General features: G+C 45.7%; 1 protein-coding gene across 4 annotated transcripts in view; it reads left to right on the top strand.

Annotated features, from left to right (window-relative positions):
* The window catches only part of ANKMY1 (ankyrin repeat and MYND domain containing 1), a 278,322-nt gene that overhangs the window by 225,929 nt on the left and 37,428 nt on the right, over positions 1 to 14,965 (top strand). For all 4 annotated transcript variants that reach the window (XM_029616456.1, XM_029616458.1, XM_029616457.1 and 1 more), the window contains 2 exons: positions 6,761 to 6,874; positions 10,078 to 10,222. In XM_029616456.1, coding sequence (XP_029472316.1) covers positions 6,761 to 6,874; positions 10,078 to 10,222 — 259 coding nt within the window. The remainder of the gene's footprint in view (positions 1 to 6,760; positions 6,875 to 10,077; positions 10,223 to 14,965) is intronic.

The raw sequence follows: 14,965 nt of genomic DNA, 5'->3' as shown, positions 1-14,965 counted from the left end.
CTCTGCGACATTCACTGTCCCACCTGGTAAAACGGTGGTGCCTAAAAGACTTTGTAATAAAGTATTGGCCTGGGGTCACGATTCCCAGTTAGCCGGGCATCCTGGACGAGCTCGAACTCAAACACTTCTTCAACAATATTATTGGTGGCCTGAGGTGCGTAAGGATATACGAGCATATGTTGATTCATGCCCAACCTGCACTCAACATAAGATTCCTACAGGAAAAACTTGGGAACTTTTACAACAGCTGCCAACTCCCATGAAACCTTGGACACATATCTCCACAGACTTCATTGTGGACCTTCCACCATCAGAGGGCAACACAGTGATATGGGTAGTAGTGGATCGCTTTTCAAAAATGGCCCATTTTATCCCGCTACCCTCCTTCACGTCCGCTCCTCGTCTGGCTCAATTATTCATGCTACATATCTTCCGCCTCCACGGACTACCACAGCACATCACATCTGATCGTGGTCCTCAGTTCACGGCTCGATACTGGCTCAACCTCTGTAAGATGTTTCGCATTTCTCTGGACTTTACCACCGCGTTCCACCCCCAGGCCAACAGTCAGGCAGAACATACGGATCGGACATTAAAACAATTTCTACGGCTTTATGTCAACTCCCATCAGGATAATTGGGCGGCACTTCTCTCCTGGGCTGAATTCTCCCACAAATTGCATGCCGGTACTTCAACGGGGCATTTCCTTTTCAGATTGTATTTGGCCATCAGCCCAGGCCACCCTTGCCGGTGGCCCTGGCTGTTCCATCGCCGTTGCCCAGCTAACTGCAGCACAGTTGAAACAGCTCTGGGTTCATACCCAACAGATGCTACATAAGGCAGCTCACTCCGCAAAGACATTTGCCGACAAGCATCGACGACCTCCCCAGTTCCGTCTGGGAGAAAAGGTGTGGCTAAGCACCAGGCACATCCATTTGAGAATTTCCTCTATGCGACTAGCCCCCCGTTACATTGGGCCTTTCCCGGTGCTGCGACAGTTAGGTCCTGTAACTTATCAGCTTCATCTGCCTGTCACATTGAGAATCCACAACTCCTTCCACGTGTCCCTTCTGAAGCCTTTGGTCCTTATTTGGCCTACCCGAAAAATTCCCGTAGTTCCGCAGCCTAGGGCAGAGGAAGAAACCATATACCAAGTTCGTGAAGTTCTCGATGTCCGGAAACGAGGCAGCAGATGGGAATACCTCCTAGCTTGGGAGGGGTTCGGTCCTGAGGAGAATTCTTGGGAGCCTGCTATGAACATTCTGGACAAGGATCTTATAAAAAACTTTCACACTAATCATCCAGGAAAGCCCAAGCCTTCTAGGGGGAGGCCTAAAGGAGGGGGTACTGTTATGGCCACTGGCCGCGGCAGTCCGTGACCGGAGCCAGCCACTCACCCGCGGTGTCGGGACACTCCCGGGGTGCCTGCGGAAGCAGGCAGCCAGCTCCGATGCTCGCTTTGCAGCCGTGGCCACTGTTGAGGCCTGGCTGCGTCTCCTGCCGACTTCCTCCTGCATGCTGACTCCTTCCCCGCCGAGCCTGCCTAGAGCAGCACGTGCAACTAAGCATTATTCTTAAAGGGACCACGACAGGATATTGCAGCAGCTCCTTCCGGGGAACTTCCCCTGCCGGTTTACTATTTAAGGCAAGGTCTGCTCCTCAGACCTTGCCTTGGTATCTTGGCTCCTGGTTGGTGTTGTTCCTGAGCTCCGAGTTCCTGTTCCTTGCTCCTGGTCTCTGCTGCTGGTTCTCTTTGATCTTGTCCTTCTGTTGCCAGTTCCTGCTTCTCTTCTCATTGGACGGATTCTTCTGGCTTTGACCTCTGGACCGGCTTCCGACCCTTCTCCTGGCTTTGACTCCTGGACCGGCTTCCGACCCTTCTCCTGGCTTTGACTCCTGGACCGGCTTCCGACCTTTCTCCTGGCTTTGACCCCTGGACCGGCTTTCGACCTTTCTTTGGATTCGACTCCTGAACTGAATTACGACCTGCTGGAGGCACCAGCAGTCTGGATCCCATGACCTGCAGGAGGCGCCTGCGTCCAGACCTATGTTCAGTCTTCAGGAATTCACCTAAGTCCAAGTGGCTCGGGTCCCTATGGGCTCCTCCTGGGGGGACCGCAGGCTTCGAGTAGCGAAGTAACTGTTCAACGTCTGCTTTACCTGGCCTTGTCTTCCGACGGTAGGGACTTTAGAGAGTTTATTCTCTTAGGTAGCGCCAACTCTACTTCAGACTAAGGGTTCACCTCCAGATACATAACAGGTAGTCCTCACAAATGGGTGACATCATCAAAAGGAGCCCAGCACGGAAAACGTTTGTCAGATTTTCTAGAAATTTGACTGGCACACTGCGCATGCTCAGCTTGCCACTCCATGCGCAGCCAAGCGAGGTCCCTTTTCAGTCTCATTTTTTCCCCGAAGCAGTCGCCTCACGGTTCTTGGATCTCTCGCCAAAATTTTCAAAAATCTCTTTTCATCGAGGATTTCTCCTCCGTTTTTCCTCTGCACAGGGTCCCTCTTCACTGTTGGTTATCCCGACGTTTCAGTAGGTGTTTTTCTCATTCTTTGCAGTTGATTCCTGAGCGTGTTGCCTCCCGGTGGTCGCTGGCCATCAACCGCTCGCTGGCTTATTTTCATGGCTTCGTCCAGTTTTCGTAAGTGCCCCAGTGTCCGTGAACCATATCTCTTACGGATCCACCCGAGGTCTGTATCCTCTGCCTGGGGGCCTCCTATGACGTCCGCAGATGAAGCAGCTTTTTGGCACCAAAAAGTCGGCTTCAACGACTCTGGCATCGGGGACTTCAACACCAAAGGTTCGTGGAGACCCCTCCGACTCGGCATCACCTTCTATGTCCCATTCGATCCCTCCTTGTGAAGAGAGGGGCTCAGGAGACCAGCCCTCTTTGTCATCTGACCGTTCCAAGGCATCTCAATCGTCCATTTCCTTGGTGCTGGAGAAGGACCGGGCTGAGCACTGAGGGAAACACTGACACTGGCACCGGCAGTGTTTGAACAAGGATGGTCGACATGACAGTACCTGTGGCCAGTCTGTCCTTCATAATCTGTTCCAAGAGTAAGAACCCAACTCTCCCTACCTAGGCCCAGTATCTGGTTCATGCTGCCTCCCAATCTCACCCTCAGCACTTCTGTTGTTGTGCCCGTTGGCACGTGATTAAGTGCTGTTGGTCCTTTATTGGCGGGGGCAGCCTACAGCTTGGTATTCACCCATCTGTGAGGACTACCATCCTGCTTCTCCTAGGACAGCAGGATGTTAGTCCTCAGGAAACCTGCCTGCCTCTCCATGGATTTTCCATCGGTTTATTTTATTTTTTGCCACACACATGTTCAGTGTATTGCCTGATGAAAGTTTTCCATGCTGGGCTTTATCTGATAATGTTACCCATCTGTGAAGACTAATATCCTGCTGTCGTAGGATAACACCTGTTACAGGTAAGCAGTTCTGCTTTCCCACATATAGAGTCTGAGATGGGGAGCTCTCAAGGTATATAAACCCCGGCCACCATTTTAAAGCATAGAAGTTTTAGTTGACCTTCCAGGGATAGCATGGCCATGGCCATTTCCTAGTTTTGCATGTTTTTAAGGAGGAAGGCCTCTGGGGTCTCTTGGAATGAGACCTGGGTTCAGAAAAGGAGAGAGAGATTTCACCCTTTTGAAGGACTGTGTCTGACAGTGCAATGTCTGGAAACAGGTATTTTTGTGTTTCTTAAGATAGTTTTTCTACCCTTCTCATCTCATATTTTGGTTTCTCATTTAAGATTTTATTTTTTCTAATATGCCCGAGTACTCACCTAGGGGCTCAGTATATGTAATCTAAGGAGTAGTGTCTCTTGGCCTGAGAGCAGAAGTTGACTTTAAGGATTCCTGGAGGAGGAATGAATCTTCATCTATAGGGAGAAGAGCTATGACTTCTAATCCCACCTCCCTTTATGTATGTACCTACAATTTACCAGCAGCCCTCCTGTTCTTTGTTAGAAAAATTACCCAACTGTCTAAAGAAAAACAAATCTCCTTTATTTATAGGTTACACAGGGCAAAGCTTAACACTTCATCAGGCAATACATACACAGGCAATTAGGGACACAGACAATAGTTACAGAAGCTTATTTAATGTCCAGTGCTTATCCAATTACCATTAATTTGTGCTGGTCTCACCTCTCTTTAGCAGAGACTTACTTTTGAATGCTAATAAGCTCTACTTAACTAACCCATGGGGTAGGAAATGGAGCCCAGCTTCTTACCATGTGGAGGCAGTAGCATACAATCTCGGGCTGGCTGGGAGGACCCTCCGTTTGCAGGTCTCCAGCACAGAGGCAGGGAGGACAGCCATGGCCATGGAAGCAACAGACTGTTCAACTCTCAGTTCTCTTTCACCCTGTCTCTGCAAGCCACCTCAGCCCAGGATGCATGGGGGCAGAGCAGTGGTGAAAAGCTACAGCACTCAGGTGGGTCGCCTCCTTCTCTTCAGATGGGTAATGATGGGCTGATGACAGATAGCCAAGAGGACTGTTAACTTGCCCCTTTTCAAGGGCTCACCTATGCATAATTCAACAGCTCATGCATAGTCAGGTGAATAAATAATTAAGGCTTTTAATTAGCAGAGCTTCTCATGCTTTTACAAGTCCTTTGTTTCATCTCCAGGTTCATCAAGCAGTCAGTTCTGATGAATGACAGTTCATATTTGATAGACCTCTGATAAACTCTGATCCCGGATAGACACTTAGGACCATAAAGAGAGGTCCTAATATTCATGCAGCACTGATTCCCACACAGCACCATCTATGCTGATGTTTCTTTTGAACCCATTTTTGTGCCAGCTCGGCTAGCAAGGCTAATAAATCCTTTGGGCTTGTGTTGTACACAGCAGTAAGAAGGCTCTCTTATGTCTGCATTTGGCCAAACAGCCAATCCAGCAGTGGCCAATCCAGGCCACAAGTACCTGGCAATTACAAAACCACTAAGTAAATCCCATGCTACTGATGCCAGTAATAGCAGTGGCTATTCACTAAGACAACTTGTTTAATAGCAGTTAATGGACTTCTTCTCCAAGAACTTATCCAATCCTTTTCTAAACCCAGCTACACTAACTGCACTAACCACATCATCTGGCAACAAATTCCAGAGTTTAATTGTGCTAACTTCATGGAGTGCCCCTTAGTCCTTCTATTAGCTGAAAGAGTAAATAACCGATTCACATTTACCCATTCTAGACCTCTCATGATTTTAAAGGCCTCTATCATATCCCCCCTCAGCCGTCTCTTCTCCAAACTGAACAGCCCTAACCTCATTAGCCTTTCCTCATAGGGCAACTGTTCCATCCTCTTTATTATGTTGGTCGCCCTTCTCTGTATCTTGTCCATTGCAACTATATCTTTTTTGAGATGCAGCAACCAGAATTCTACACAGTACTCAAGGTGTGGTCTCACCATTGTTGCGCCAGAGGTGGACCCTTGAGCCAAGGTGGGGTTGATGCAACCCATAGGTAGGGACCTACAGGTCCCCACCATCGGCAGGCGAAGTGGGATGATGTACGGAGGATGGCTGGCGTTTCACCAATACCAACCCTCGTTCCCCGCGGGTTGAGCCTTTGGGTGCCGGGGCTGGCTGGACTTAGGTGGGCCTCCATATGTCATCGTAGATGAAGAGATCAGGGGGGTCAGCCCTGAGGCAGCAACGGTGGAATGAAGGAGTCTACACGACGAGGCGAAGTCCCGGAGACCCGGGTGCCAATAGGAGCATAGATGGACAGGGGGCGCCGAAGCCTGAGTAGGCCAAGTCCTAGACGTAGACTGTAGAGACGTAGTCAGACAATGCAGAGGTCGTGGCTCGAAGAGGATCAGAGACGTAGTCAGGCAATGCAGAGGTTGTGGCTCGGAGAGGATCGGAGACATAGTCAGGCAATGCAGAGGTCGTATCCAGGAGTCAAAATGAAGACAAGGCAGGAAATCAGGAACACGGAGAAGCCAAAGGCAACAAGTAACAAGGAGATCTGTTGCGAAGGCAACTAGTAAGGACTAGGCCAGGCCTTAAATACCGGTCCCAGTGACGTCACTTTGAGCAGGGCCAGCAGCCTTAGTGTGCCATGGGCCCTTTAAATGTTCTAGTAGGGCGCACGCCTAGGAAGCCAGGCTGGCCAAGGAAGCGGTGGCGGCGTTTCTGCCATGCTGCGAAGGTGCTGACCATGGAAAGGGACTGGAGCCTGTCCCCGGGAATGCAACAGAAGGTGAGGAAGGCTGGCCATGGGTACTGTGGCCGATCGACGTAACAACCATGGAGCGATACAGAGACATTATGACAGTTTCTGTTTTATTCACCATGCCCTTCCTAATAATTCCTAACATTGTGTTTGCTGTTTTGACTGCCACAGCATGGTGAAATGATGATTTCAATGTATTATCTATTATGACATCTAGATCTTTTTCCTGTGTGGTAGCTCCTAATACGGAACCTAACATCGTGTAATTACAGCATGGGTTATTTTTCTCTATAAGCATCACCTTGCACTTGTCCACATTAAATTTCATCTGCTATTTGGATGCCCAGTCTTACAGTCTCGCAAGGTCCTCCTGCAATTTAGATAGATAAAAATGGTCAGATTAGGTGAACCAAGTGGTCCTATTCTGTTGATGTCTCCTGTATTTCTAGCAGCCATGTGCTGTTTGAAAAAGTAGAGAACTGCATGCAGTCTGTTATGTGGGGCTGCCTTTTAAGTGTGAAACTCATCACTGACCCTTCTTTTTTTCAGATTGACATGTTAGTTGAAGCTGGTGCCAATCCTCTGATGCCAATTTCTATTGGTCAAGATCCAAAAAAAGTACTAGGAACTGCTACAGACTATGCATACTACAAGCACTTTCAGGTATGATATTGTTCTGGAGGGTTGACTGCCTGCTGGTTCCCAAAAACTCAGTGCTTCTCTTGTGGACCACCAATACAACTTCCTGCAGTATTTGGTGTTTGACTGAGGTCTATCATACAAACCTTAACCCTCTATGGTTTCTCAGATATGACAAGGTTAAAGCTTAAGGTGGAAAATGAGTGACTAACTGCCTTCAAGTCACAAACAGCAACCTGTACTTAAAACATTTTCATTCTCAGACTGAGAAGCTCCTAGAGAGGACAGTGTTTAAAATATCCTTGTTGCTTGCAAGTCCATCGGTACTCTTAAAAGTGAATTTTCAAAAGGATACTGCCCACAGAATTTTGCTCTGAAGTTTCGGGGGGTGGGCAGCCAATGCCACGGTTACTTCCATACTTGTTTGTGGAAAGTCAGATGCAAAATCAGCACTGTAAACGAATGTCGGTAAATAAAAGTTAATAAATAAAAATAAATAAAATACAGGGATCTCAATATAAAATCCTTGCACTTTGCTTGGCAGCCCCATCCTCCCTCTGTCCCTTTCCCAACTCCTTTGCAGTAAGGGTAAAAGTAACCATTCAATGAAATGGTGCATGTACTTTTACACATATGGCCGAATTTTAAAACGGACACGCGCATAAAAACCGGCACTGACCTGCGTGGCTGGCAGTGCGTAGTTTCAAAAGGGCACAGCTTTGCGCATAAGTGCCGATACGCAAACAGGTGCTGGGCCCTGAGAAAGGGGCAGGCTGGGGGGGCGTGGTCTGGGTGGGAAGGGGCGGGGCGGGACAGAGGCCAGCTGAGACAGTGGCTAATAGCCGCTGTCCCAGGGAAGCGCGCGCCGGCATTTGGCTGGCATGCGTCAGCTGCTTCTGCTCTAATGGAGCAGTAAGTAAAAACAATTTCTTTTACTTAGGTAGAGGGTAGGGGTTGGGGTAGAGAGGGGAAAGAGTAGGGAGGTTAGGCAGGGGGTAGGGAAGTTTCCTGGAGCAGACTGGGAGAAAGCTGGGGGAGGCCCCATTGCATAGCTGCCCATAAATTGGTAAAATTCTCCCCCCCCCCCCCCCGCGCGTCGCCCGCACATGTGTGCGTGGATTATAAAATCTGGTGAGCATGTATGCGCGGCCCACCGGGAACCACACACACATGGAGACGCGAGCGCGCAGCTTTTAAGATCTACCCCATAATGCTGAAGGGCAACTTTCAGCAGTTACTTTTAATTGCTGCGGCGGGGATATTTATTTCTGCATTTACTGTATTTGGCACTCTACATCAGACTGGTTTACAATAAAGGGCATACATGTAGAATAAGTACCTGCATAAAAGAGCTTACAATCTAAACAGATACCTGAAGCAATGGGAAATAAGGTTGTAATTTTCATTAAGCTGACGAGTGGCAAGATAATTGAGTACTTTTGTAAAAATGTAAATGTATAGCGAAGTTTGAAATGGAGCCAGCCAAGCTATTTCAATTTGAATATTCGCTACATATTACACAGGTAGAGAAGTACCTGCATATATTGCCTCTGCTTTATCTGTGAGTGGGGTAATGCTGGAAAAACTGTGCACTTATATTTGAAACTTTAATAAGTGCAGGTAGTTTACTCCCCCTAACCCAAGTTTTTCTTCAAGCAGATTTTTTCTATTCTTCAGATCTTTTTTTTTTTTTTTGTTCCTGTTTACAGTGTCTTTGTGCATTTTGGAGTTGTTTTTACTGAAGTTGTCAAATTATGTACCACCTACAGTGGCGGTATATGAATAAATAGCATAAAAATAAAACCAAGGCTATATCCTGAAAAGGTCATCGTGAAAGTAGATGGCTTTATTTCCCTGCTCAGCAGGAGTCAGTTTTCATGATTCCTGATCTATCTGGCTAATGCTTAGACGTCAATTTTCAAATGGTTTAAGTGCCTATTTTTGAGAATTAGGCACATCAGTTCAATATTTAGCAAGCTGGCAAGTGAAGATGTTATCCAGATAAAGTTACCTAGATAAGTTCAGTGGAATATTCAGCGACACATATCAAGATAACAGTGCCATTGAATATACTTATCTAAAGTTACCTGGATAAAGTTACCTCACCAGCTTAATTGCAAATTTTAAAAGCCTGGCACATGCATCCATTGGGGGATGCGAGCACAAGTTGGGCTGGTGTATGCCAATCGAATTTTATGTATGCCTAGGTATGAACGTATCTCCCATTGTATGCACATGTCAAAAGTTTTCAAAAGGGGGCAGGGCATGGGGGTGGTCTGTGTGGAGCATGGGTGTTTCAGGGCACGTCCAAGAGATCTGCACATAAATGCTTAAATCACTGGGTACGTGCCCAGGTCCAGTGGCACATAAGTTTACTTTTGCTAGAGATGATGTGTAAGTTCAAAATTAAACAGAAAGGGCCATTTCTCAGGGGTTTAAAGGGCTTGGGTTAACTGGGGAGAGTGCAGACTATCAAACCAAGGGATGTAGCTGTTCTGGGTGAACTGGTGGATGAACTGGTAAAACTGGCAATGGTGTGGACATGTGCCCCTTTTAAAATTCCTGACTTATATGAAAGAAGCGGAATATATGCGCATAGGCATGTGCCCACTTAAAATTGAGTGCACATGTGCACGCAGTCAGGCTATTTAATACCATGCACGCATATACGCCTGCAAATTATAAATTGGCTGTGCATCTGGGCACCCGCCAATACACATGTGCCAAAAAGCGCCCACGTGCCAGTTTGGAAGTTACCTCTGAATATTTAAAATAGAAGAAGAAAAGTAGAGGCCATCAGCATGTTGATCCTCACTCCCAGCCATTCCCAGGATAAAAAGAAATGTAGCAGAGTCAGAGTGATGGCTGATTCCCCCCGCCTTAGCATTTCGATATAATTTATTAAGACTGAAATGCACTATCACATGTGCACAGTTTTAGTGAATCAGGCAAATAGTTAGGCATTAACTTGTATTTTATTGGCATGCCAATTATGGAAGAGGGTTTTTTTTCTGAGAACCATATATGATGCCTGTCTCCTTGGATGATCATGTTAACCAAATAATAAAATATTAGATATCCTAATTAAATGATGGCTTAATTCTATGTGTCTTTATTAGTTTGTATGCATGCAGTGCTGCTAAGAATAAATTAGTCTATGTCTTCCGTCTTCCTTATCCTTTGCTCATTGTACAAGCACTAGAATCACATACTTCTGTATACCACAGGATAAAAAGATATCACAAACTCCATACCATTCATTATCACCAGAGGAGCGGGACCTTTTTAATACAAGGAAGCAAATGCTAGACCATATGGGTGATGTGACTCGTGAAAGTGTGACCAAAAAAGAAAAAGAATGGCTTGCAAGAGGTATGTGCTCTTAAAATGTGTTATTTCCGGGATAAGTCACTACATATAAACAATATCCTAACCAATGTTCCCTCTAAGGTGCATGCATGCACAGCCATGCTGAGTTATTTATGCAGCCTTGCATGCCACACATCAGCCCATATATGATTCAGGACCCAGGCAAGAGGAAAAAGAGAGAGTCCATCTGGTTGTGCCTCCAATGTGCTGGCCTTGTAAATGTTTTCAAAACATGCGAGGCTGATAATTCCTATATGCTAATCTCATGATGCATGAGGTCAGCATAAAGGAAGTACCAGCCTTGCCAGTTTCAAACATATTGCAGGGCCAGCACACAAGATGGAGCTGTAGAACAGGATCCTGCAGCAGACTCCAAAAGTCCTGTTCTTCTGCGCTGCGATCACCCCCATGGGTAGGCCCGGCGAAAGAGATAGAGGCTATTGGCAAAAGAAAAAAATAAGAGAAGCCTCTGTAAGCCAATGGTACCGCTCAATGTGCTGAAGATGGAAGAACCAAAGATGTGAGCGAGGACTCAGAGAGACAGCTTGCCTCTATGTGTGTGTGTGTTTTTTTGAGTGAAGAGCGAGTCAAACATCATACCTCTGTGTGTGTGTATGTTTGAGTGAAAGAGAAAGCCAGACAACATGCTTGTGTTTATGTGTGTATCTGAGTGAGAGATCAAGCCAGACAGTATGCCTGTGTGTGTGAGAGAGCGAGCGAGACAGCATGTTTGTGTGTGTGTGTGCTGTATGTATTTGTGTTTTGAGTGAGAGAGGAGATATTTATGCAGTCTTCTCACCCACCTCTCTACTAATCCACGATAATATCAGGGTGATTGGAAATCAAAAGTTCCCAGGATGGAGAGCAGGGGATTTTTTACCCATATTAGTGTTGATTATTGGGTGTTATTTGATGTGTCTGCTGTTTTGAAATATTTTATTGATGTTGGGGACATTTAAAAAAATATATAAGAGTTTTAAATTATTGGATGCTATTCTATTCGTATCCATTTACAAAGACCTGGATATGGAAGTCTGCAACTGCTGGCATCTCACAGCTGGCAGAGATGGCATGAATTTCAATTCTTAGAAGCCTTGATGACTGGCACTACTACTGACAAGTTTCAATTTATACTAATGCAATCTTTTTTTCCATCTGTTACCATATGTGCAATATATGTGCACATATGTTTCTGTATAATTAACAGCATGACAAACTGCTGATGTTGAGGACATTTTTTACTTACAGAAGCTCATATTTAGAAAGATGACAAGTATTATGTCGAGAAAATATAAAAAGGGACTGTGATACTATTTCAATTCAAAACACTCATATTGAGGAAAATGTAGAACTTCCTTGCACTTTTAACAGGTCATGTATAATTATTGGTTCACCTACGCAGTGGCTGTATGGGGGTATATTTTATATTATGTCATAGAACACTCTACAAAGGATATAGTGGACCAATGTTAAGAAATCAAACCAGAAGGAAAATAAAAAAATACAATTGTGTGCTGCGATAACACTTAAACTGGATTATTTGTGAAAACAATAAATAAAGAAAAGATTTTTTTTATTTTTTTTTTATAGTTTATTAGAGTTTTTTACAAATCATATAAAATGCAAAAAATCAAAGAACAAATAGTGAGTATCATAATTATTTCAGGTAACATTTCAACAGTCTTTAAATATACCACAATTTTATAGTCCACCAAATGGGAGGTACACACATGAAAACTTAAAGAAAAATAGTAATTCTAACCAAATTACAATTAGCGGGATATATATATTTTTGCAGCTAACTATCTCAGCTTCTTTCTTTATCTACCAGGAAATTTTCCAAATGAGCTGGTTCTTGAAAGATAAATTTATTTCTTTGATGTACTACCACGCATTTACAGGGGAACTTAAGAAAAAATGTTGCCCCTAAAGAGACAACTCTAGGCTTTAATAGAAGAAATTGCTTCCTCCTGAATTGCGTGGTACGTGACACATCTGGAAATACTTGTACTTTATATCCACAAAACAAAATTTCCTTATTTTTAAAGTATTTTTGCATAATATTAGCCTTATCTTTCTCCCTACAGAATGTTACTAGTAGTGTGGCTCTCTGTGGAATATGATCTATTGATGATTCTAGGAAAGAAGTTAAGTTAGGAGACATTTGTTCTACGTTATCTATCCCTTCCTCTCCTTCTTGAGCTTTAAGTCTAGAATTTAGTACATAATATATTTTTGAAATCATTTGATCATCAAAGTTTTGTATTGACAAATTTTCAAATATATACTTTTTTAACAGCTCAGAGGGAGAGAGGAGTCTAGTCATAGGAAAATTTAAAAACCTTAGGTTTCTTACTCTATGTTCATTCTCCAGGCTCTCTAACTGCCTGTGAATGACCAAGCTATCCTTAATAAAGGAATTATTAGCTGTTTGCAAAGTTGCTATCTGCATAGTAGTTGACCTTCCTTGCTCTTCTAACTGCTTCACACGATTATCATGTTTCTCCAAAAGGTTTTTAACTTCAACATTCCCTTTATTAGTCTGAGCCATAAAACCAGTCATTACATTCTGTAGTTCGGTGATTGCCTTCCAGACATCAGCCAAAGTCACATTCTGGGGGTCTAAGGGAACTGGACTTGTTGTCTGTAGTCCAAGTTCACCAATAGATCCCAACTGGCCCACATCACGACTTCCTATGGGATGTGAGCCTTCTCCATCAGGCACAGTGTTTTCTTCCATCTCTGGACTTAAGTAGCTGGGGACATCCACTACCAATTGAGGCTGTGATTGTGGCTGCTGGCTAGGGCTATTAGAAGCGCCAGAAGAAAAAGATATATCTGGAATTGTATTGCGGGCAGCTTGACTTACCCGCCTTACTATGTGTTGATCCATTGGTCCCGTGGCCTGCATAGACGCCGGAGATGAAGTCCAGACTTTAGATTTCCTTTTCTTACCCATATGGTTAGAAAAGGAATAAAGTTACATTTTTACCCAGGGGCGCGCCCCTTTGGCGCGCGGCTTCGGCTGCGCGCCGCAGTTAGCCCAGATTTATCTCGGCGATTCGGCCCCTCCTAATGATGTCACCTGGGGGGCGTGGCCTCGGGACAGCACGGCACCGGCTCACAGGTTGGAAAATGGAGCCTCTGGTCTGCCCTTCTCTGCCGACCTCTGCAAGAGAGGTTTCCCGCTGAAATGTCCTCCGAATTTTGCCGCAGCTAGCCCGGATTTATCTCGGCGATTCGGCCCCTCCTAATGATGTCACCTGGGGGGCGTGGCCTCGGGACAGCACGGCACCGGCTCACAGGTTGGAAAATGGAGCCTCTGGTCTGCCCTTCTCTGCCGACCTCTGCAAGAGAGGTTTCCCGCTGAGATGTCCTCCGAATTTTGCCGCAGCTAGCCCGGATTTATCTCGGCGATTCGGCCCCTCCTAATGATGTCACCTGGGGGGCGTGGCCTCGGGACAGCACGGCACCGGCTCACAGGTTGGAAAATAGAGCCTCTGGTCTGCCCTTCTCTGCCGACCTCTGCAAGATAGGTTTCCCGCTGAAATGTCCTCCCAAAGAAAAGATTTTAACATAATAAATATATTCCAACATACAACATTTTGTGTTAAGATTCTGGTCAGGCAAGCCCTCTTCTGGTGCAGGAACAAAGCAGTTGGTGGGACAGCAGCAGTCCTTTTGAGACGCCCACAGACCTTCCACGGATAGTGCCAGCCAAGGAGTCGGTTTTGGAAAGTCATCACAATGAAGCCAGCTTCGCCCATTCTTCCGTAGAGGTGGGGAGATTGTCCAGCTTTTACAAGGAGTGAGCCACGATTACCTCAGACTGCTGGGTTTTAGAGATGGTGCAAGACAGCTGCATAGTAGAATTTTCTCGCCCTATCAGGGAAGCCTTTCTGGAGTCCCATGTCATCTTTCAAAGCAAGCAAGAGGTGGGGGGTGGGGGGGGAAATCTGCAAAGGTTTAAACGTGATAGTTACCATCCTGAGGGAGGAGCAGGGACAGGGAAGGTACTCCATTTATTTTGTGGTTTCCAAAAATGAACGAATGTTTCGGCCCATTCTTGACTTGCGAAAGGTCAACAGGGCCCTGAGGGTTCTGCATTTTTAAATAGAGACGCTAATAATGATGATTGTGGCAATCCACACAGGAGAGTTCTTGGTGTTGTTGGACCTATTGGAGGCATACCTCCATATTCCCATTCGATGGGGCCATCAGAAGTTTCCTCAGTTAATGGTGTTGGGGCAGCACATCCAGTTTCACTCTTCCCTTCGGACTGGCACCCCTTTGAAGAGATGGGGTGTTTATTCATCTGCATCTGGATGATTGGCTCGTTTGTGCGAAGACAGAAGATGAGTGAGGTCTCTCCAAAGAGTCAGAGGCACCTTGAGTTCCCTGGGTTGGTGATAAATGTGGCAAAAAGTCATCTGGTGCCTTCCCAGTCTTTGGAATACCTGGGGGCAATTTTTGATACCTAGATGGGCAGGGTGTTTTTTTACCTTGGACAAAGGGGCAAATTTGCAGGCGCAGGTAACACATCTGCTTCAGCTGTCGGTGCCAACTGTGTGGGATTATTTACAGTTTCTGGGGTCCATGGCTTCCACGTTGGATTTAGTTCCATGGGCCTTTGCGCACATGAGATCGTTACAGAACTCCCTCTTGACCAGGTGGAATCCCTTGACAGAGGAACATCATCTGCCTTTGCCTCTTCTACAAGAATCCAGATCAAGTCTGTCGTGTTGG

This window comes from Rhinatrema bivittatum, chromosome 9 (genome assembly GCF_901001135.1).
Source record: "Rhinatrema bivittatum chromosome 9, aRhiBiv1.1, whole genome shotgun sequence".
In the NCBI taxonomy this organism is placed as follows: domain Eukaryota; kingdom Metazoa; phylum Chordata; class Amphibia; order Gymnophiona; family Rhinatrematidae; genus Rhinatrema; species Rhinatrema bivittatum.
Note: the sequence above shows the minus strand (reverse complement) of the source record. Positions and strands in the feature narration are given on the sequence as shown.